This window comes from Silene latifolia, chromosome X (assembly GCF_048544455.1).
Source record: "Silene latifolia isolate original U9 population chromosome X, ASM4854445v1, whole genome shotgun sequence".
NCBI lineage: Eukaryota > Viridiplantae > Streptophyta > Magnoliopsida > Caryophyllales > Caryophyllaceae > Silene > Silene latifolia.
In genome coordinates, this window is record NC_133537.1 from 289,248,583 (window position 1) to 289,270,852 (window position 22,270).

Sequence of the window (22,270 nt, forward strand, 5' to 3'; positions counted from 1 at the left end):
GAGAACCGAGTTCTAGTCTTTCCTATTATTTGATCTTTTATTAATCCTTTAGCTTGTTCTTTGCTTGTTTAGTTTGTAGCCTTTTAATTTGCTATTATTAGTGCTAGTTCGTCACCACCTCTTTATTTTATATCGACTTAGCTAAGCTAGTGAATTAGAACGATTAGTAGTCCACCTACTCCTTGTGGGATCGACCCTGTAAAGTGTACAACGATAAAATCGTGCACTTGCGAGGTATTACTTGATACCATCAAGTTTTTGGCGCCGTTGTCGGGGAGTACGGCTTGATATTAATCGTTTTTGTTCTAGTTTAGACTAAGTCCTTTGTTACTAATCCTTTCTTTCAAGTGCTTAGGTCTTTTGCATGAGTAGGCGACAAAGAAGAGGTCGACCAACACATCCACTTGATCTCGAAATTGAAGCCACGGCAAGAAGACTAAATTCACTAAGAAGAAGAGGTTTACTAGATACAGCACCGATTGAAGAAGGTAATCACCAAGAAGCTACCGGAGTGTTTGAAAATCCTTTGGGGGTTTTAGAAGAAGAATCTAACATCATGGGTGATCCGGTTCCGATAAGAGAGACTATGGCTCCTAAGCACATAGTCAACCCAGGCATCCAAAGGCTAAGAATTCAAGCTAATAACTTTGAGATCAAAAATGCCTTGCTCAACCTTGTTCAAGACAACCAATTTGAAGGAGGTCCCTTGGAGAACCCAAATGATCATCTAAATGATTTCCTTGAAAATTGTGATATGTATAAGTCAAATGGGGTCTTCGATGATGCGGTCCGCCTTAGGTTGTTCCCCCGTTCACTTAGGGGTTCGGCCAAGGATTGGTTGAAGAATTGTGACCTGGATTCCTTCAATACATGGGATGAGTTGGCTTCGGCATTTTTGAACAAATATTTCCCACCCTCAAGAACGGCCAAAGTCAAGAGTGAACTACAAAGCTTTACTCAAGAAGAGGATGAGACCTTATATGAGGCATGGGAACGGTATAAGAAGCTCCAACGGTTATGCCCCCACCATGACATCTCCGAGGCCGAGCTAGTGAACAATTTTTACAAAGGGTTGACTCAAGACCTTCGGCTTTCATTAGATGCGGGATCCGGAAAAGGTGCCTTAGACATTTTGGGGCATAAAGCGGCAAAAGAGCTAATTGAGGAGATGGCCTCAAGAACTATGGAATGGGGAAGTGGTAGGCAATTGAGAAAGGGCAAGAGCAAGGATTCTAATTCGGTTTTGAATGTGGAGGTTAAGGGTATGCTAGATGAACTCACCCAACAAGTTGCTTTGCTAAATTCAAAACCACCAAGCTCCGATATGAGACAAGTCTTGTCTTGTAAGTTGTGTGGAGAACAAGGGCATACTCCCATTGGGTGTCCCTTGATTTCACCCCTCCAAGAGGAATGCTATGAGCAAGCAAATGGAATTTGGGAATCCACAAGTGCAAGGCAAGGGTTCAACAATAATAAGAACAACCAATTTGTCAATGGAAAAAGAACTCACCCTTTCTTGTCTTATGCTTCACAAAACATTCAAAATCCAACCACTTCCCAACCTCAACAACAACAAAGGTTCAATCAAAACTCTCAATTCCAAAGACAAATTCCACCCGGTTTCCAAGGGAAACAATTTGTCACCCAACACCAACAACCATTTGAGGGTTTCAAGGGACAAAATTTCAATCAACAACAAAACCAAAATTTCCAACCACAAAACCAAAACTTCCAAACCCCTCAAAAACCATCTTGGTAACAAGCCTTTGAACAATTGGTTATTGCAAATCAAAAATCCGACTCAAAGCTTGATAACCACATTGCCGCACAAAACCGGGTTAATGATGAAATACGAGCATCCCAAAAGGCTACGGAAACTCATGTGGCCCAAATTTCTCAACAATTGGGGCAATTGGCTCAAAATCCGGGGAAGTTTTCGGGTAATACGGTTAACCCAAGGGAGATGAATGCGGTATTTTTGAGGAGTGGAAAGCAATTGGAGGAGGTTGAGAAATATCCTAAGTGGAAGAAGAAGAGGGTGTCTAGTGAAGTTGTGAAAGAACACCCGGTTGAAGTTGTGGAAGAAGATGAGGTTAGGGTGGAGAAGTCTAAGGAGGTGGAGATGGTTGACCCTCCAAAGCAAGATGAACCTATTGTAACTAAGGCCAAGGAATGTACTCCACCACCAAGGGAGTATGTAGCCCCGGTACCCTTTCCACAAAGGCTTGCAAGGCCTAGGCTTGAAAAGAAATATGAGAAGTTTGTTGAGATCTTGAAGGGGATGAATGTCACTATTCCTTTCCTTGATATGATTACCGAAATTCCATCATATGGTAAGTTTCTTAAAGAACTTGTCACTTTGAAAAAGAAGAATGGAGAGGTGCAAACTATCAACCTCTCTAAGGAATGTAGTGCTATTCTTACATACACCAACAAGCTTCCAAACAAGCTAGAAGATCCGGGTAGCTTCTCAATTCCGTGTTCTATCCAAGGGGTGGCTATTAAAAGGGCATTGTGTGACTTGGGGGCTAGTGTGAGCCTCATGCCACTTTCAATCTTCAAGAGGCTTGATTTGGGAGATTTGAAACCAACTAGAGTTTCACTTCAACTAGCCGATCGGTCGGTTAAATTTCCCATTGGTGTGATTGAAGATGTACCCTTGGTTGTTGGGAAGCTTGTCATACCATGTGATTTCTTTGTTATGGATATGCCCGAGGACTATAATGTGCCTATTATCTTGGGGTGACCTTGTCTTGCCACCGGTGGAGCTACGATCGATGTGAAGAGTGGCAAGCTATCTTTGCAAGTGGGTGAAGATAGGGTGGAATTTGAACTCAACAAGTCTATGGAAGCTCCATCTTTAGGTGACACTTGTTGCATTGTAGACATTCTAGAGAATCCCATGGAGGAGCATGACCCAAAAGCTTCCTCTATGGATCCTTTGGAAACTTGTCTTGTTAGTGGGTATGAAGTTGATGACAAAGATGTTGAGACTCTTGCATATGTGTGGATGTTGGATTCCGCTCCAATTCATGAACAAGCTCCCAAGTTTGAAGTGTTGGAAGTCGGTAAGAAGGAGGAGAGTTCCACGCCTCCTCCTACGGTTGAACTTAAACCTCTTCCCTCTTCTTTGAAATATGAATTTCTCGGTGATAATTCCACTTTTCCCGTCATCATCAATAGTGAACTTGATGACACCCAAACCTCAAAACTAATTTCTTTGCTCAAAAGGTTTAAGGGTGTCCTTGGGTACACGATTGGTGACCTCAAAGGGATTAGTCCCTCTTTGTGCACTCATAAAATTTTACATGAAAATGAGGATGCATCCTCAATTGAGGCACAAAGAAGGCTTAACCCCATAATGAAAGAGGTTGTTAGGAAAGTGGTCCTCAAGCTACTTGACGCCAGCATTATCTATCCTATTTCGGATAGTATGTGGGTAAGCCCGGTTCACGTAGTTCCTAAAAAAGGAGGAATGACGGTAGTGCGAAATGACAAAAATGAATTGATTCCCACGAGGACGGTAACCGGGTGGAGGATGTGTGTGGATTATAGGAAGTTGAACAAATCCACCCGGAAGGATCACTTTCCCTTACCGTTCATGGACTAAATGTTAGAAAGACTAGCTCAACACAACTACTTTTGCTTCTTGGATGGATACTCGGGATTCTTCCAAATCCCTATCCATCCAAGTGACCAAGAAAAGACCACCTTTACTTGTCCATTTGGCACCTATGCATATAGGAGGATGCCATTTGGGCTATGTAATGCTCCATCTACTTTTCAAAGAGCTATGATGTCAATTTTCTCCGATTTTGTTGAACAAGAAATGGAAGTTTTCATGGATGATTTTTCGGTTGTTGGGAAAAGTTTTGAAAGTTGTTTGACAAATTTGGAGAAGGTTTTGAGCAAGTGTCAAGAGTCTCACCTTGTGCTTAATTGGGAGAAGTGCCATTTTATGGTACAAGAAGGTGTTGTGTTGGGACACATAGTGTCCAATCGTGGAATAGAAGTTGATAAGGCTAAGGTTGAGGTCATTACTAGTCTCCCACCTCCCACCAATGTCAAGGGGGTGAGAAGTTTCCTTGGACATGCGGGCTTTTATCGCCGCTTCATCAAGGACTTCTCCAAGATAGCGATACCTTTGACCGAATTGTTAGCCAAAGATACTCCTTTTGTGTTCTCTAACCGATGTCTTGATGCTTTTAATAGGTTGAAGGAAGCTTTGACAAGTGCTCCAATCATACAACCTCCGGATTGGAACTTGCCATTTGAGGTAATGTGCGATGCAAGCGATCAAGCCTCGGGCGCGGTTTTAGGCCAAAGGAAGGATGGAAAGGTGCATGCAATTCATTATGCAAGCAAAACTCTTGATGAAGCTCAAACCAATTACTCAACAACGGAAAAGGAGCTCTTGGCCGTAGTTTTTGCTATGGAGAAGTTCCGGACCTATTTGGTGGGAGCTAAGGTAATAGTGTTCACCGATCATGTTGCTTTGAGACACTTACTCATCAAGAAGGAGTCCAAACCTCGGTTGATTAGGTGGATATTACTTCTCCAAGAGTTTGACATGGAGATTAGGGATAAAAAAGGAGTTTAAAATGTGGTGGCAGACCATTTATCCCGGCTAATCAACCTCAATGTTGACAATGGGCTCCCTATCAATGATTATTTGCCCGATGACCACTTGTTGTCCCTAAGTTTGGGTGAAGCACCATGGTATGCGGATATTGTCAATTATTTGGTCTCCGGGATAATCCCTCATGATTATGACTATCACAAGAAGAAGAAGTTCTTTCATGATGTGAAACACTATTATTGGGATGACCCATGTTTGTATAAGTCTTGTGCCGATGGGATGATAAGAAGGTGTGTTCCGAGAGAGGAAGTTACCTCCATAATAAGCCATTGTCATGACTTACCTTGTGGTGGCCATGCAAGTTCTAAGAAAACGGCCGCTAAAGTACTTCAATGCGGTTTCTTTTGGCCCTCTCTATTCCGTGACGTTGCCTTTTATGTTAAAGGATGTGATAAATGTCAAAGGAGTGGAAATATCACAAGGAAACATGAAATGCCAATGAATTTCATGCTTGAGGTTGAGCTTTTTTATGTGTGGGGGATAGATTATCAAGGTCCCTTCCCATCATCGTTCGGAAATGAGTACATACTTGTGGCGGTCGACTATGTAAGCAAGTGGGTTGAGGCCATCCCGACCAAAACTTGTGATGCTAAGGAAGTGATCAAGCTACTTCAAAGGATCATTTTTCCAAGGTTTGGGGTTCCAAGAGTCCTCATTAGCGATCGTGGAACACATTTCGGAGAAAGAGCATTAGAAGCCTTGTTGAGAAAGTATGGTGTGAAACAAAGGAAGAGTCTTGCTTACCATCCACAAGCTAATGGGCAAGCCGAGATTTCCAACAGGGAGTTAAAGACTATTCTTGAGAGAACCGTGAACAAGTCGAGAAAGGATTGGTCCTTGAAGATTGATGATGCTTTGTGGGCTTACCGGACGGCCTTCAAAACACCAATCGGTACCTCACCATTCCGATTGGTGTACGGCAAGGCTTGTCATTTGCCGGTGGAACTTTAACACAAGGCATATTGGGCTATTAAGCATCTCATCTATGACTTGAAGGCGGCCGGTGAGAAGAGACTCCTTGATTTGAACGAATTGGAGGAATTTAGGCTTGAAGCCTATGAGAATGCTAATTTGTACAAAGAAAGGACGAAAAAATTTCACGACAAGTGCATCGTTAGGAGAGAGTTCAAGGAGGGTGAATTGCTTCTACTATATGATACCCGTTTGAAGTTCTTTTCCGGGAAGTTGAGGTCGAAATGGACCGGACCCTTCACCGTGGTCCGATCTTTCCCTCATGGGGCGGTTGAAATAAGCCAAGGAGACCGTACTTTTAAAGTAAACGGTCAAAGACTAAAACACTATCACGTGGGCAATCCCGTCCAAAGGGAGATGAAGATCCTTGAAACCCTTCTAGTCAATTAAGTTTTTTTCGTCCTCTTCATGAAAGTTGTTGGCTTGTTTACTTGGTCGAGCCTACGATATTAAACAAGGGCGCTACATGGGAGGCAACCCATGGAATTTGTATATAGCATGCATTTTAGATAGTTAGTCATCATTTCATCCACTTTGGAAGGCTTGACGGAGGGAAGGTGAACCGGCGGTTGGTTTGCGTACCAGCGCCGAGGCTTTAGGAATTTTGGGAGTCGAAAAATTGCAAAATCAAGCTGAGATGACTGAGGGCCGGTTGACCGGCGGCCGGTCGGCGTACCGGCGCCGAGACATAAGCTTTTTGACACTTAAATCGATTTTTTTTTGAAAAAATGATGAATGACCACGGGCCGGGCTGCCGGCGGCCGGTACCCCACCGGATCAATGCAATCTCTACGGGGTCTATAAATTCCTTCACCAACCCAAATTCCCACCACTCTCTAAAAATCACTCTCTCTTTACATTACCACAGCACAAAAATCCTCTCTAATTCCCAAATCAACCCACACACCAACACTCAACCTTTCCAACTTGCTTGAAGATGGCATCCAAAAGGACAAGGGCGGACACGGCTAGGGCCACTATGGACTCGGCTCAATTCGGGGTGGCTCAAGTGACGGATTCCTCGCCAGATCCCGATTTCCCTAATCTTGTCTTCGCATCCGGGGCTCAAAAATGTAAGTTCCTTTTATTCAAAAATCGTCCCATTCATGCTACTAAATTCATTTGTAGCCAAACTATGAAGGATTTAGGGATAGATACCGATGCCAAGAAACTATTTAGGGGGGTTGGAATTGGATTCTTGTATACCCTTAAACGATTGACTTACCCTTGCCTTACTTGAGAATTTTTGAGCTCACTTCAAGTGGATAAAAGGAGAAGTACCGGTGAAATTGTTGAAATTAGGTTCCGTCTTATGAACCGCAACCATACTATGACCTTGAAGAGGTTTGGGAAAGCTTTCGGTTTGAATTACATGGACTCTTATAGAGAACCCGCTGATTTTCATCATTCTCGGGTTTGGGAGGCTATTTCGGGTAAGCCCGAACCCACAATAAGGAAAAGGAGTTCCAACTCTATTCATTTTCCGGCTATTAGGGTTTGGCATCGATTCATGGGGTGGACTATTTTCTCTAGGAGTGAACCGTGGACCGTTAGAACCGATGAACTAAACATCCTTGGCTCTTATCTTTTCCAAAAGCCCAAGCCGTTTCAAATAAACATAGCTCACCACTTTGTGCTCCACCTTCGGAAATTGGCAAATTTCCCGGATCAAAGTGTGGGAATATTTGTGGGCGGGATGATCACGCAATTGGCCAAGGATATTGGTGGGTTTGATGAGTCTTTGTACAACCCGGTTCAAGAGCCCAACGTCTTATCGAAATTCTACTTGACCCACTCTTTGGAATGGTTTAAAGTTGACCCCGCCGATAATCGTGAATATTGGCAAATCGATGACAAGGATTCAATTGTTCTTCCAAATACTAAGGCAACAACTATCAAGCAAGATCAATCTAGTTACCTCCTCTCGGTACATGAGCGTGACTACACCGGGGGTGCCCGGCAAACACTTTCTCGGCGAGAACGCCATGGCCCGACCTCGGAATCCCACCCATCCACTTTTACCTCTTTGCCACAACAATTTGACACTCACTCTATGCCTTCCACGTCTCAACAACCGAGCTACCAATACCCTCCCCTTGACCCGACTTTGGTAGGGTACTTTGACAACTTGAACTTGGGATTGGGTGAATTGAAGAGTGAAATGAATACTCGGTTTGACGCGGTGAACCAAAGGCTAGACCATATCTACTATAACCAAGGAGTAGGGAACTACCCTATTTATGACGATTATGCCCGCCGCGGGTTTGTCACTAGGGATGGGCCGCACCCAGATTACTTCCAATGGCCCGCCCAAGGATACACCGCACCGACTATTCGTGGAGGGCTCCACATGCAGTCGGATTACTTCGGTAACCCGGTCTTTCCTACTCCCGTGGTTCATCAAGAGAGTGGTGCGTGGTATAGTGGAGTGGCTCCTACATTTCAAGGTGACGCGGGGGCGTCGGGGTCCGGAGGAGGGTGGAACTTGAGTACCGATGATGATGTTATTCGTGACGCGGGAAATGATGATTTCAATTTGGATGATGATATTGATTTTGAGAATTGAGTTGGTGAAGTGGAGAGGGTACTTTCAATGCGAGCTCTTGGCAATGGTGGCTTCCTATGCATCTCGTTCCATGACCCTTTGTTAGTATTTCATCTCTCCATTTCTTGAAGATTTGCAAAATTTCTTGTTGGTTGGAAGAGTAGAGTGGCTCTTGGTAATTCATAGCCTTGCACCATCATAAGGCTTATGCTCCCGTTTGAAAATCCAAAATGACAAGTATGATCTCTCCCTTAAATCCAAATTCTCTCATTCATGTTTAATTTTTAGCATGCATTTAGTTAGAAATTCACTTAGTTGCATTCATATAGGATTGCATTAGATTTCAAATTTGTAATATATTGTTACATTTAGTAATTGCATTCACTTAGCATAACTTGCATTGTAACTTAAATAATGCATATAGAATAGAGCATGCATTGCATTATAATTTATAAAATCAAAAAAAAAATGAAAAAATAACTAAAACCAACAAAAACATGTTCGTTTATTTCTCTAAATGCCCTCCCATGTCTATAAATAAGTGTGGGGAGGGCCCAAAAAAAACAACAAAAACATGCATTTTCATTTTTAATTTCCTCCACACATTTATTTCCATTTGGAATTAATGTAAATAAATAAGTGTGGGGAGGAAATTCCTATATTTAAAAAACCAAAAACATGTCATTTTAATTTTTCAAAAACAAAAATACCAAAAATATGTTATTTTTATTTTCAAAAATCAAAAAAAAAAATGCAAAAATATGTCCCTTTCTTTTTCTTATTCACTCCCTATGCTTTTGTCCATTGAGGACAATGTACATCTCAAGTGTGGGGAGGGAAATATCCACTCTTGTGAATATTTGTTTATATTTGTAAATACTTTTAAATTTGAGAAAATTTTGAAAATCCATAAAAATTGAAAAAATTGAAAAATTTACAAAAACATTTGCATTGTATATATATGTTTTGTCTAACCTTTGGCATAGCGCATTGAACATTTGAGGCAAAAAGGAGCTAGAAGACCGCTTGGTATAATCCTTCCTATCTCTTACTCCTTTTTACTATTCTTTCTTTTCGGTATCTTGGATATTTTGAAGGAGAATGGGAATTTTGTTGCCTTGGGTGTCTCCTTGGGAGACCACGTGGATTGTTGGTATTGATGCGTGCTGCTAGGATTAGATATTGGTTGCATGTCTATTTTCGCGTTCTTTTGATTCCCGCTTGCATTTCGTCACATGTGCATATGTGTTGTGTTTAGACTTAGTTGCACTTTGTTTGTAAATATTTTGCATAAACATGGTCGAGGAAGGGAATCAAGTACCCCCGTGATGAGTTATGAGTCCAATTGTGCATTTCCCCTCCTTGTGGCTCGCACCCGTGACCTCTTAGTTAGCCGAGGGAGGTGGGCTTGGCCAATGAGTTTAGACCGACCTTGTGAGACCTAGGGCCGTAGACTAGACCTTAGGCTTGACTTAGCTACTCAAAGGTAAAGGTAGAGCCTCCTAGGGTGGGTACATTTATACCCCGCCCTCATCTAGGTTTGAGAGTAGGCCTCCTCGCGAGGCGTGTCACATCAAGACGCACAAGTGTGTCATTTCGTCCTTAGACTATGAAATTGCATTACATTTTTGTGCACATGATATGAAGCAAAAGTCCATTTGTATATGAACCTCACATAGCCAAATAGCCTTGTTTTCTCCCTTCCATTATTTCCCTTTTTGATTCACCCCCTTGAGCCTTAGCCTATTCATTTGGCAAACCCACCAAGATAGCTACATTCCATAACCACCCTTCCTTAATCAAGAATTGGTCGGTTTTGTAGTTGTGTTGTAGGAGGTGATTTGGGTTATGATGGTGGATAATGTACATGTCCACTCGGGTCAAAAGCTTGGTGTTTTCGGTATTGTAAATAGATAAGAGGTTTTGAAAAAAAATAATGAAAAAACAAAAAAAATGAGTCACTTGTGTTGTAAATATGTTGTCAAGAAGAGAAAAAGGCAAGCAACACCCCTCCTCATCATTAAACGGGGTAGAAAAAGCCGTTGCTAAATAAAAGGGCGAATTGATGTTTTTCCAAAATGAGTCGGGTTTACACAATTTTTGCATGACTTGGGAAACCGAGTTTTTGTTACGGTGTAGACGTTACCATTTGTTGAAATAAGAGGAGTACTTTTGAGTTTTTCCAATTTGAGTTGGGTTTATGCAATTTTTGCATAGTTTTGGTGATCCATGCTATGTTAGGGCATAGACGTGTCTCATATGTTGCAATAAGAAATGGGTTTAGATGTGTCGGCAATTCTTGATTTGAACTTCACATATCCAAACGGTGCTTGCACCAATCCCGTTTCGACCTACTCCCTAGCCCCGTTACAACCCTTTGCTTCATATTGTATGCATTTTTATCATTGTTTGCATTTCATTGGACATAGGACGGTCTTACACATTAGATTGCGGGCACGTTTTCGCTAGTTGAGTTAGTTGAGTGATTTTGGTTACTATTAATCACAAAAATCACCCTGTTCTTTCATTGAGTGACGATCGAAAACCGTGAGGATGTCGTTGCCTAGGTTCCCTTAGTCATGGGTCTTTGGGTTGAATCTCGTGTCGATTTAGTAATTCTCGGCGGACTTGCCCTCTAACCTTTACCCCGCTCTTGAATTTGTTTCTTGGGCATTGGTCACATTAGGGTAGCTTGAGCCATGCTTACGGGGTTGGCACCTCAATTGGCACTTCTGAGACGGTACTCCCGACCTAGACCGTGTTTTGTTGCTTGAAAAATCCGGCCACTTAGATGAGGAAAGTGGACCATTTCTAAGATGTAGTCTATTGCTTGATTACGTGCTTTCATGATAGATGCATCGCCATTTTGTAGCAAGACCCAACTTGCCTTGCAATAGGGCACTCTTCCCTCATGGGTGTCAAATTGTGAGTTGAAGGGGCGTTAAGTGCGCTAATACTCGATCGGCTTAGTTAGTAGCGTAGTTGAGTGATGCTTATATTGTGCACCCACTCTCCGTATTTATCTTAGTAGTGCCTTGTACGTCGGTTGAGGACTTACTCGGGGACGAGTAAGGACTAAGTGTGGGGAGATTTGATGAATTAACATTCGGCCCCTTTTTACCCTTCTTTTTGCTAATCTTTTGGACTACTTAGGCACAATCTTAGGCCTTTTTCTTGCATTTTGCCCCTCATTTACGCTACTACCGATTCCGGTATTCGATTGTAGGTAATTCAGCTAGCTAAAGGAAATTTGGGAAGAAACAAGGCACCCGAGGAAGTTAGCAAGGAAGAAAGGGAAGGAAAAGGCGCAGGACGTCCCTGGGCCGACCAGCCGGCGGCCGGCCAACCGGCAGGGCGTCATATTGGCCATTTTAAGCTTCAAAATTGAAATGCCTCGGCGCCGAAGGGGCAGCCGGCCGCCGGTTGACCGGCTGGCGGTCGCTGCTACAAGTGTTTTGTCTTAATTCCCCTTTTTGCAACCTAAGTAAGAGGACACTATAAATACTCCCTAAAAACCGTGTTTAGACACACAACCCTAGATCTGAATTTATTTCCTCTTCCAAGTTTCAAACTTTGTTAATTATTTTGTTAATCATTCCTTAATTAGACAAGTTCTTCAATTAGTTAGTAATTGAAATTGAGTTGTAAGAAGATTGAAGGTTCCTCCTTCTTTATTATTATATCCTAATTCCTTTCTTACTATTGAGTTGGTACTATTTCTCTCCCTATTTTCATTAATTTACATTTGTTTTTCCTTTGAAGTTTGTTTGATTGTTTATGTTAAATTTTCATCTTTGTTGTTTGATTGTTGTTGTTTTCACTATTGTTCATCTTTCCATTGTTCATCTTCTCTTTGCTCCTTTTTCTTTTGTTCATCCTTGTTGGTTACACCCAAAGATTCAATCTTTGAGTTGATTGTGTTAAAGATTGTGTCATTTAGTTTACTAATCCTTGTTTTTAGATTAAATCATCTTTCTTTATAATTATTGTTGGATTGTTGCACGTTTAGAAGTAGAATTCATCCTCCCACCATGTTTATGCTTAAAGACTCCATCTTTATTGTTAATCTTGTCTTTAGAAACATGATTAGTGAGTAGTCTTCTTCTAGGACTCAGTTTGACCCGGTATGGGTAATTTCACTAATTAAATCTCATTAAGGCTAATTATTTGGGGGAAATTGGTGAGGGTAGTCTAGAGGAATTGCATGCTTAAGGATTGACTTTTGGGTAGTGTCGACTTGTGGCCCTTGTCCACCAACGGGAGTTGGTTAGGTTGTAAATTGGATACCCGGAGTTTGACCTTGTCACCAACTAAGGTTGAGACCGGAAGGGAGAACCGAGGGAGGGTGCCTCTAGACTAGCGTTTGAAATCGACCTCCGGAAGGAGGAGTGGGATGATCCGGTATACGATGAGTACTTAATGATCTTGATCAAATTCTTGACCTCCTAGGAAAAATGCATGTTTTCGTGGTTGTTGGGTTTTGAGTTAGGAATACCGACTTTCGAACCCGGGAGGGGGGTTAGTTGGGGTAGCTAGTGTCCTTTTGCGAACCCGGAAGGGAGGTTCTAGGCGAATTAGAGCCATCTCCCCCTTACCATTCTACCCTTTTTTATTAGCCGAGAGAATTAGCATGTGGAATTACGCATATTCGTGGGAGAACCGAGTTCTAGTCTTTCCTATTATTTGATCTTTTCTTAATCCTTTAGCTTGTTCTTTGCTTGTTTAGTTTGTAGCCTTTTAATTTGCTATTATTAGTGCTAGTTCGTCTCCACCTCTTTATTTTATATCGACTTAGCTAAGCTCGTGAATTAGAACGATTAGTAGTCCACCTACTCCTTGTGGGATCGACCCTCTAAAGTGTACAACGATAAAATCGTGCACTTGCGAGGTATTACTTGATACCATCATCTGGCAATCTTTTAAAAGTCTTTCACAAACCGTCGATAGTACCCTGCCAAACCCAAGAAACTCCTGATCTTGGCCGCATTCTTTGGTGTCTCCCAGTTAGACACCGCCTCAATCTTTCTAGGATCAACAGCTACACCCTCTTTAGAGATTACATGGCCCAGAAAAGCTACTTTCTCTAACCAGAACTCACACTTAGACAACTTTGCATATAATTGGTTGTCATGTAGAGTTTGTAACACCAATCGTAAGTGCTCTTCATGCTCCTCCTTAGTCTTAGAATAGACTAAGATGTCATCTATAAACACCACCACAAACTGATCCAAGTACTATCTGAAAACCCGGTTGATCAGATCCATAAAAAGTGATGGCGCATTAGTCAACCCAAACAGCATCACCACATACTCATAGTTATATATCGCGACCGAAAAGTTGTCTTTGGTATGTCTTCATCCTGAATCCTCACCTGATGGTACCCCGATCTTAGGTCAATCTTTGAAAAGACACCAGCTCCACTCAACTGGTCAAAAAGATCATCTATCCTTGGTAAATAATACCTGTTCTTCACTGTAACATGGTTCAACTCTCTGTAGTCGATACACAGCCTCAAACTCTTATCCTTCTTTTTCACAAACAAGACTGGTGCACCCCACGGCGATACACTAGGTCTAATGTACCCCTTGTCCACCAACTCATTCAACTGTTTCTTTAGCTCCTCCAACTCCTTAGGACCCTTATGGTACGGGGCCTTAAATGTCGGTCCCGTCCCTGGTTTCAAATCCACACTGAAATCGATCTCTCTCTTCGGCGCTAAACCCGGTATCTTATCTGGAAAAACATCTAGAAACTCTCTCACCACTAGTATCTTAGCTGCTGTCGGTTCTACCATGTGAGTATCTTTCACATGGCAAAGTATCAAAGGACACCCCTTCCTCAAGTAAGACTTCAATGTCACCGCTGCAATCACTTTGACTTTGGGTTTGACAAAAAACCCGCGATAAGACACACTAGCCTCCTTAAGACCTCTTAAAGACACTTTCTTTTGGTGACAGTCTATTCTAGCCTTATACTTACCCAACCAGTCCATCCCGTCTATCATCTCAAAACCATCCATAGGAAACTCTAACAAGTCAACTGGAAGATCAACTTTCCCAATAACCATGGACACTCCCCCTTATATAGTTTTCCACAAGACACTGACTCCCCAAACGGTATAAAAACTTTATCTTTTACAGACACGAAGTCCCCCAAACCCATAGAATTAGCATGACTTGACGATACAAACGAGTGTGATGCCTCTGAATCAAACAAAACAAAAGTAGAAACGTTGTTAACAAGAAAAGTACCGGTGATCACGTGAGCGTCATCCTTTGCAACCTTCTTATCCATCATAAAAAGTTTGCCACTGCTCTTTTGACCTCCCCTTGTACCGCACTAGCTAATGTAGTAGGCTTGGCAGCTGACACTTGATTGTTATTAGTCGTCGGTCGCTTATAAGAATTACCACCATTGCGGTTGAAACCGCCATTGTTATTACTCTGCCCACCTTAGTTGTTCCACGACCCAGCTGGCCGATTACTAGCATAACTTTGCGTCGATCCCTGAGAAAAGCTCCCCTGGGCTGTCTCTAAAAGCCCCTCCCAACTGCACTAGTACACTCACGCCTCTTGTGGCCAACACCGCCATAGTTAAAACATGTGATACTCCAGCTGCTGCTAGTACCGCAACCACGCCCGTAAGAAGATCCTCCACTTGTAATACTACGGTTTTATGAGTCTATGAGTACTCTATCGAGTGGGGCTTACTCTGTCAAGTAAGTATGTTTTGAGTTACGAAACAGTAGTCTGCCTGTAGGGTACTCAATCGAGTAGCCTTGGCACTCGATCGAGTAAGTGGCACTCAATCGAGTACGAGACTTACTCGATCGAGTAAGTTGGTTATCGGGTAATATTTTGACGGGTTTTGTTAATAATGCGAATTAGTATATATAATACTCCATTATCTTTCCTAAACACTTTTATAAACCTAATACACACAAAAAGAGATTGCAAGTTACGTTGTTCTCCACATTCGCATTATTGGTAAATCCCGGAGCTAAAGAGGTCAGATTTCGTTGTTCTTTGTATCATTGTGATCCTTGCGTCAAGGGTAAGTTCTACGTACCGTTTTTATAGTATTTAGTTGAGTTTGGTTAAACCCTAGTGTGGGGATTGGGGGTTTTTATGGTTATATTGTTGTGGTAGTGATTGTATGATTATGTGTATAGGAGGAGGGTTCGTAGAAGAAAGGTTTTGAGACAGCTGCTAGATCGTCTGCTTTGTGTTTGCATTCCAGATAGGGTTTCCCTACTCAGTATTAGTTACATGATTTGTGGTGATTGTGTTGTAGTTAGTGATTGTTTATTGATTCAGACGGTTGTGATTTCATATTGTTGATTGTTTCAGACGGTTGTTGATGTTGTAATGTGATTACTGTTTAACTGTCTGTGTTCTTCGGGGCGCGTCCCTGGCTCAGTGGAGTCACTTGCGGGAGTGGCTTCACGCCCTTGATTCGCCTTCTGTGGAACCCTCCACAGAAGGGATGTGCACATTAATGAACATGGGTTTATCGCTCGATGGAGATGAGCGGGGATTTGGTGGGTACGGCTGCGGTCCCCCACTGGCGGTGTGGAGTACTTGTTGCGATGGGTACTCTGGCAGGGCTACACACTTTAGTGTGTAGTCAGTTATGAGGAGATTGATTATGGAGTTTGGGGTTTGATGTGATGATTGAGCTATTTGAATTCTGTCTTTTGTGATTTATGTCGTGTAATTAGTACTGATCCCGTTTATTGTTTTAAAAACTGTGGTGATCCATTCGAGGATGGTGAGTATTTATTGAGCAGGTTTGATTTGAGGCATTTGGGCTAGCTAGGATAAGTCACGACGAGCAGTTTAGAGTCTTCCGCAATCATACTTAGTTGTTTGAGACATTTGGTTTTTGAGAACATGTATCGTACTTTTAACAGTTTTGGTTTTGGATATGTAACCGCTTTAAACCGTATTGTTATTTAAATTATGTTTATTTATTGTCATTTGATTATCATTGCCTCGGGAAACCGAGATGGTGACTTTTCCATACCTGAGTGGTCCTGGTAAGGCACTTGGAGTATGGGGGTGTCACAAAGTGGTATCAGAGAGATGATCCTGAAACCTGTAACCAATGAATCTAATAAACATAGGGAGTCAAATTAAAATGAACCAGGAGTAGAAGTTGTAGGAGCTAATGCAAAGGCTTGGGAGACGTCCTAAAGCCGCGAACTCGCCCTACAATTTTGAACCGGTCACATGGGGTACGTGTCGGGATCGTGTATGTGTTGTCTTATGGTTTATATGTGTACATAGTAGCATGTGTTGTGAATTGGTGGATGATGAATGTGGAGGATTTGAGGTATGAAGTAGAAGTTGAAAGATATGTGATTTGTATGTTGAATTGGATGAAAAGCATGTTAATGGTTTATAATGTGGCATACTAGTGGTCTGAATAAATCGTTTTGTTGATTATATAAAGAATCGCGTATATATGCATGCGTAGTTGTTGTTATTTTATTGAAATTATAAAAGTTGTATATTATGTTGGGAAGTTATGATGAACATGCGGGTAGTGTATACGAGTCTGCATGACTCGATCGAGTAGGGGGCACTCGATCGAGTAGGTGAGGTGCTCGATCGAGTGGGTGTAACTCGGTCGAGTAGGTAGTTTAGTGTTTTTCTGGGCAGAATCGTGTTTTTGGGTACTCGATCGAGTACATAGTGGCACTCGATCGAGTAGGGTCCGCTCGATCGAGTGGCTTGTCAGCTCGGTCGAGTATGTTTTTGAGCAGAGGTTTGATTAGGTTCTGGAGTCGAGGCACTCGATCGAGTAGGTTGGGCACTCGATCGAGTGGGTTCTGGTACTCGATTGAGTGGGGTCTGTGCAGGTCATATGCGTGTTCTGGGTTATAGTATGCGTGTTTATATCTACCTTTTCTTATATAGTTACAAGATGCCGCCAAAGAAAAACGCCTTGTATGCTAGAGCTGAGAACATGAACATTGATGATATAGTGAAGATGTTGGAGCACCAAGATGCTCTTACGGAAGCTTTGAAGAGAGTGGGAAAGGATAAGGAGGTTGATCACTCCAAGATCAGCATCCACATATCTAGGTTCAGTCCAAAAGAGTATAAGGGAACTGGGGAGCTAATTCTTCTAGATAATTGGCATAGGGAGATGGAGAATATCTTGGAGTTAGTTCATTGTCCGGATGAGTTGAAGGTGGAACAAGCTGCGTTCTACTTGAGGGAAGCGGCAAGTGAGTGGTGGGATAAGGTCAAGGTGAGTGCTAGGGAGATGTATATGAAGCAGGGATTACCTACAATACCTTGGGATGAGTTCAGGAAAGCTATGAGACGTGAGTTTGTGCCGGAGCATGTGAGGAGTAAGCTGAGGGAAGAGTTTGATGAGTTTAAGATGACATCCGATATGACGGTGGCTGAGTACTACCGTAAGTTTAATGAGAAGTTTAGGTACGCTGAGGATATGGGGCTGAGTGAGGAGAACCTATCTTTAAGGTTTGAGAAGGGGTGGACCCCCAAGATAATGGAGAAGCTACCGGTGGGAGTCTTTACAGATGTTAAGGAAGTTTATGAGAGAGCTGGGAGGGCTGAGAGGTTGGTGAAGATGACTAGGGAGAAGGGAGCTGAGAAAAGAAAGGCTGAGAGCAAGGGTGGTGGTCAATCCAACTATAAGAAGGGTAACCACACTCAGGCTAGAGCATATTCATCGGGCTTAGGGTTTAGTGCTGGGGTTCATACGGGCGAGGCCGTGGTAGTAGTGGTGGTAGTTGGGGTATGACTTGTTACAACTATGGCGATGTAGGCCACAAGAGACATGAGTGCACCAGTGCGGTGAGTGGGGGTTTCCAGAGGCCGGGACAGGGGAGCTTTTCACAAGGTCCTGCACAGAGTTATGCGAGTAACAGACTGGCTGGGTCATGGAACTACAGGGGAGGTCATAACAACAACGGTGGGGGCAACCGCAATGGCGGTAATTCTTATCAGAAACCAGCTACGAACACCAACAACAATCAAGGGTCGGGTGCTAAACCGGCTACTTCAGCTAGTACTGTCCAGGCAGGTGGACAGAAGACCAGTGGCAAGCTGTTTATGATGGAGAAGAAAGCAGCTGAGGATGACGCTCACGTTATCACCGGTACATTTCTTGTTAATGGTGTTAATACCTTTGTTTTTTTTTATTCGGGGGCGTCACAGTCGTTTGTATCTACGAGTCATGTTAAAAGGTTGGGTTTGAGAGAGTATGAGTCTGTAAGAGAGGAAGTTTTTATACCTTCGGGTGAGTCTGTATCATGTGGGAGGTTGTATAGAGATGTATCCATGATAGTTGGGCAAGTTGATCTACCTGTAGACTTGCTAGAATTTCTTTTGGACGGTATTGAGATGATAGTCGGGATGGATTGGTTGGGAAAGTACAAAGCTAAGATAGATAGTCATCAAAATAAAGTTTCTCTGAGAGGTCCTAAGGGGATTAGTGTGTCTTATCGTGGGTTTGTTGTCAAGCCCAAAGTTAAGTTGATTGCAGCTGTGACCTTAAAGTCTTATCTGAGGAAGGGGTGCTCGTTGATTTTGTGCCATGTGAGGGATCACAGAGTGGAGAGTTCGACAGTTGAGCGGATACCAGTTGTGGGAGAGCTTCCAGATGTCTTTCCAGAGGAGATCCCAGGGTTGCCACCGAAGAGGGAGATAGATTTCAGTGTTGAACTGAAACCGGGGACGAGGCCAATTTCTAAGGCACCGTACCGGATGGGTCCTAAGGAGTTGGAGGAGCTAAGGAAGCAGTTAGATGATCTGATTGAGAGAGGATACATTAGACCTAGTGTATCACCGTGGGGAGCACCAGTTCTGTTTGTGAAAAAAGAAAGATTGGAGCCTGAGGTTGTGCATAGATTACAAGGAGCTGAACAGAGTGACGGTGAAGAACAAGTATCCTTTGCCAAGGATAGATGACCTGTTTGATCAGTTGAGTGGTGCAACAGTCTTTTCTAAGATTGATTTGAGGTCGGGGTACCATCAGGTGAAGATTAGAGAGGAGGACATACCAAAGACAGCTTTCACGTCGAGGTATGGCCATTATGAGTATGTGGTGATGTCGTTTGGGTTATCTAATGCACCAGCTGTGTTTATGGATTTCATGAACAGAGTCTTCAGTCAGTTTTTGGACAAGTTTGTGGTGGTTTTCATAGATGACATCTTAGTCTTTTCTAAGACTAAGAAGGAGCATGAGGAACATCTGAGGATTGTGTTACAGACCTTGAGGGAGCATTAGTTGTATTCAAAGTTTTCGAAGTGTGAGTTTTGGTTGGAGAAAGTTGCTTTTTTAGGGCATGTGATTTCTAAAGAAGGGGTAGCTGTGGATCCTGCAAAGATTGAGGCAGTTACCAAGTGGGAAGCACCGAAGAATGTAGCTGAGATCAGGAGTTTCTTGGGTTTAGCTAGGTATTATCGACGGTTCGTGAAAGATTTATCCAAGATTGCTAGACCTATGACAGCTTTGATGAGGAAAGAGAACATGTTTCGTTGGGATGAGAGTTGTGAGACGGCGTTCCAAACATTAAAGGAGCGTTTGACCACGGCTCCAGTCTTAGCATTGCCTGAAGGGAGTGAGAACTTTGAGGTGTATACAGATGCCTCAAAGAATGGGTTGGGATGTGTGTTGATGCAGAACGGTAAAGTAATTGCCTATCGTGACAAATCTCAACCTGATCACGTGTGTCTTCTCAAGAAATCACTTTATGGTCTCAAACAAGCCCCTCGGGCGTGGTATAAACGGTTTGCAGATTTTATTGCTCTTAATGGCTTCCGGCATAGTACAGTGGATCGCTCCCTATTCATCTATCACAAAGGTAATGACATTGCTTATTTATTACTTTACGTGGATGACATAATATTGATATGCTCCTCCGATGCTCTCCGGGCAACCATTATGCGACACCTTAGCACTAAATTTGCTATGAAGGATCTTGGCCCCCTCCATTATTTTTTGGGTATTTCCGTCAAGCAAACTTCTAAAGCTATGTTTTATCTCAAACCAAGTATGCTAATGAGATCATTGATAGAGCGGGAATGTTATCGTGTAAATCTTCCGCTACACCTGTTGATACTAAACCTAAATTGAGTGCAAATCAGTCCGTCCCATTTTCGGACCCTACCCTCTATCGTAGTCTTGCCGACGCTCTACAGTATCTCACATTTACTAGGCCCGACATCTCCTACGCGGTTCAACAATGTTGCCTATTCATGCACAACCCCATGACCGAGCACATGGCCGCCCTCAAACGGATAATTCATTATATCCAGGGCACTGTTGACCGTGGTTTGTGGCTATTACCCAGCTCCCAAAAAAACAAAAACAAAAAAAAAATCTCATTCACACTCCTACGCTCTTACTGTCCTATATAGTACCTATGTTGTCGCTATGAGACCTTTGTTAAATCAATATATATATATATAAGAGGCTTTTTCAGGCAATTCTAGAGACTCCAAGTTTTTTAAAACACCCTAATTATAATAATAATATTAATATAAAAAAATAACAGACTATTTAAATATTAATCTAAAAAGATAACTTTTTTTCATGGAAACTTTATCTCATAAATTAAAAAATATTAATGATAAAATTTAAATAAGATAGAGATTAAAACAGAAATTAAAAAAAAAAAGTAGTAATGTTGTGTTTACCACCGTAGGATTCTTGACAAATAGTGTTTAAGGTTGATTATAATTCTTATTAAACATAATTACTTAATTGTATATATAGGGGCTTGGCATCAGTGTCAGTAGGCGGCGGAGAAGCGTTGATATCAAACAAACGAAGGGCGGCATCCTGGACAGTCCGGCCCAAGCACCAGATCCTGCTGGAAATGCGGAAGCTGATGCAGGCGTAACATAACCAGTCATCGGAGAGAGCGGCTTCACCAATGGCGCAAGCAAAATGAAAGGCACGGTCAAGAGACGTTGTCAATGTTGCTAACTAGCCAGAGGCTGAAACTACAGCAATCCAAATACTTCACATCAATAGTTTTAAATTTTGATTTGCGACGATATGAACACAAGTCAGCTCCCACAAATGGATATAAAACCCATATTATTTCCTCCTAAAAGAGACGCGATAACGGACCAATAATCTTGGGCACTTCATTCAGCTGCAAGTGAAATGATCCTACATATATAGGGGTAAGATCTAAAATGAATCCGTGTGTGAAGGTGAGGCGGAATCGGTTATTCAAAGACCATGGCACATGCTGTGGAAGTCAAGAAGGCTGATGGACATTGTTTCAGCGATTGCAAAGAAGGTTGAATCGGGATTATGATGTTGTTCATGTCGTGAGAGGCGAGAAGGCAATGAACAAAGAAATGTGGCCTAATCTTGACCGAGACACTTCCCCCAATGCCCTTTTGACCACTCTTAAGGACAAGATCGAAGAAGGGAGAAACCTGTATATTGCCACAGAGAATTACCAGCCTCCATCAATGGATCAACAAGAAGGAGAAGAAAATCTATCAGCATCATTAATCCTTCATATCACCGACGAAATTACCCTAAACATCTTAAATAGGCTACCGGTTAGATCCCAAATTCGGTTCCAAAGGGTTTCGAGGACTTGGCAAGACCTCATATTGAACCCGACACGACCTGACAGCTGCTACTCTGTCTCTAATATTTTCAAAACTCTAATACTCACTGGTTTCTTAGTCGACGATTTGCCCTATGCAATTCATTATCTACCTATAACAATTGACCCTCAAGTAAATGCTTACGTCAAAAGCGCCAACTTTAAAAGCTTTGAATTCCTACCTAGAAACTTTGATGATGAGTATCGAATTCTAGCTTCTTCAAATGGCTTCCTACTCTTTTCACGGACTACTATTTCGTACCCTCATGAAACAACCTATGTCGTATGCAAACCCTTCACGGGACAAGCGATAGTGCTACCCTTCACTGATTGTCATACAATACGGTACGTGCAACCACTTGTTTGCCTTGACTCTGAACTTGATCACTCTCGGGCTAAGTTCCATTTCTCGGTTATGCTTCTTTACAATGGCATGGACGATAATGGCATGGACGATGTTAAGATCAAGATGTTCACCTCCAAGGGAGGCAATCGTATGACG

The 22,270-nt window shown here is 42.4% G+C and overlaps 1 protein-coding gene and 1 non-coding gene across 2 annotated transcripts; one reads left to right on the forward strand and one right to left on the reverse strand.

The window, feature by feature from the left end:
* Positions 1-928: 928 nt before the first annotated feature.
* LOC141624985 (small nucleolar RNA R71) lies at positions 929-1,035 on the reverse strand. Its single transcript, XR_012534786.1, has one exon. It is a non-coding gene; the product is annotated as a small nucleolar RNA R71 (small nucleolar RNA).
* A 928-nt stretch (positions 1,036-1,963) lies between these two features.
* LOC141620277 (uncharacterized) lies at positions 1,964-2,746 on the forward strand. The gene has a single exon (XM_074437194.1). The coding sequence runs from the start codon at positions 1,964-1,966 to the stop codon at positions 2,744-2,746; it is 783 nt and encodes a 260-aa protein (XP_074293295.1).
* The last annotated feature ends 19,524 nt before the right edge of the window (positions 2,747-22,270 follow it).

Coding starts and splice junctions, on each gene's coding strand:
- LOC141620277 (XM_074437194.1), top strand. CDS start 1,964: ATGAATGCGGTATTTTTGAGGAGTGGAAAGCAATTGGAGGAGGTTGAG.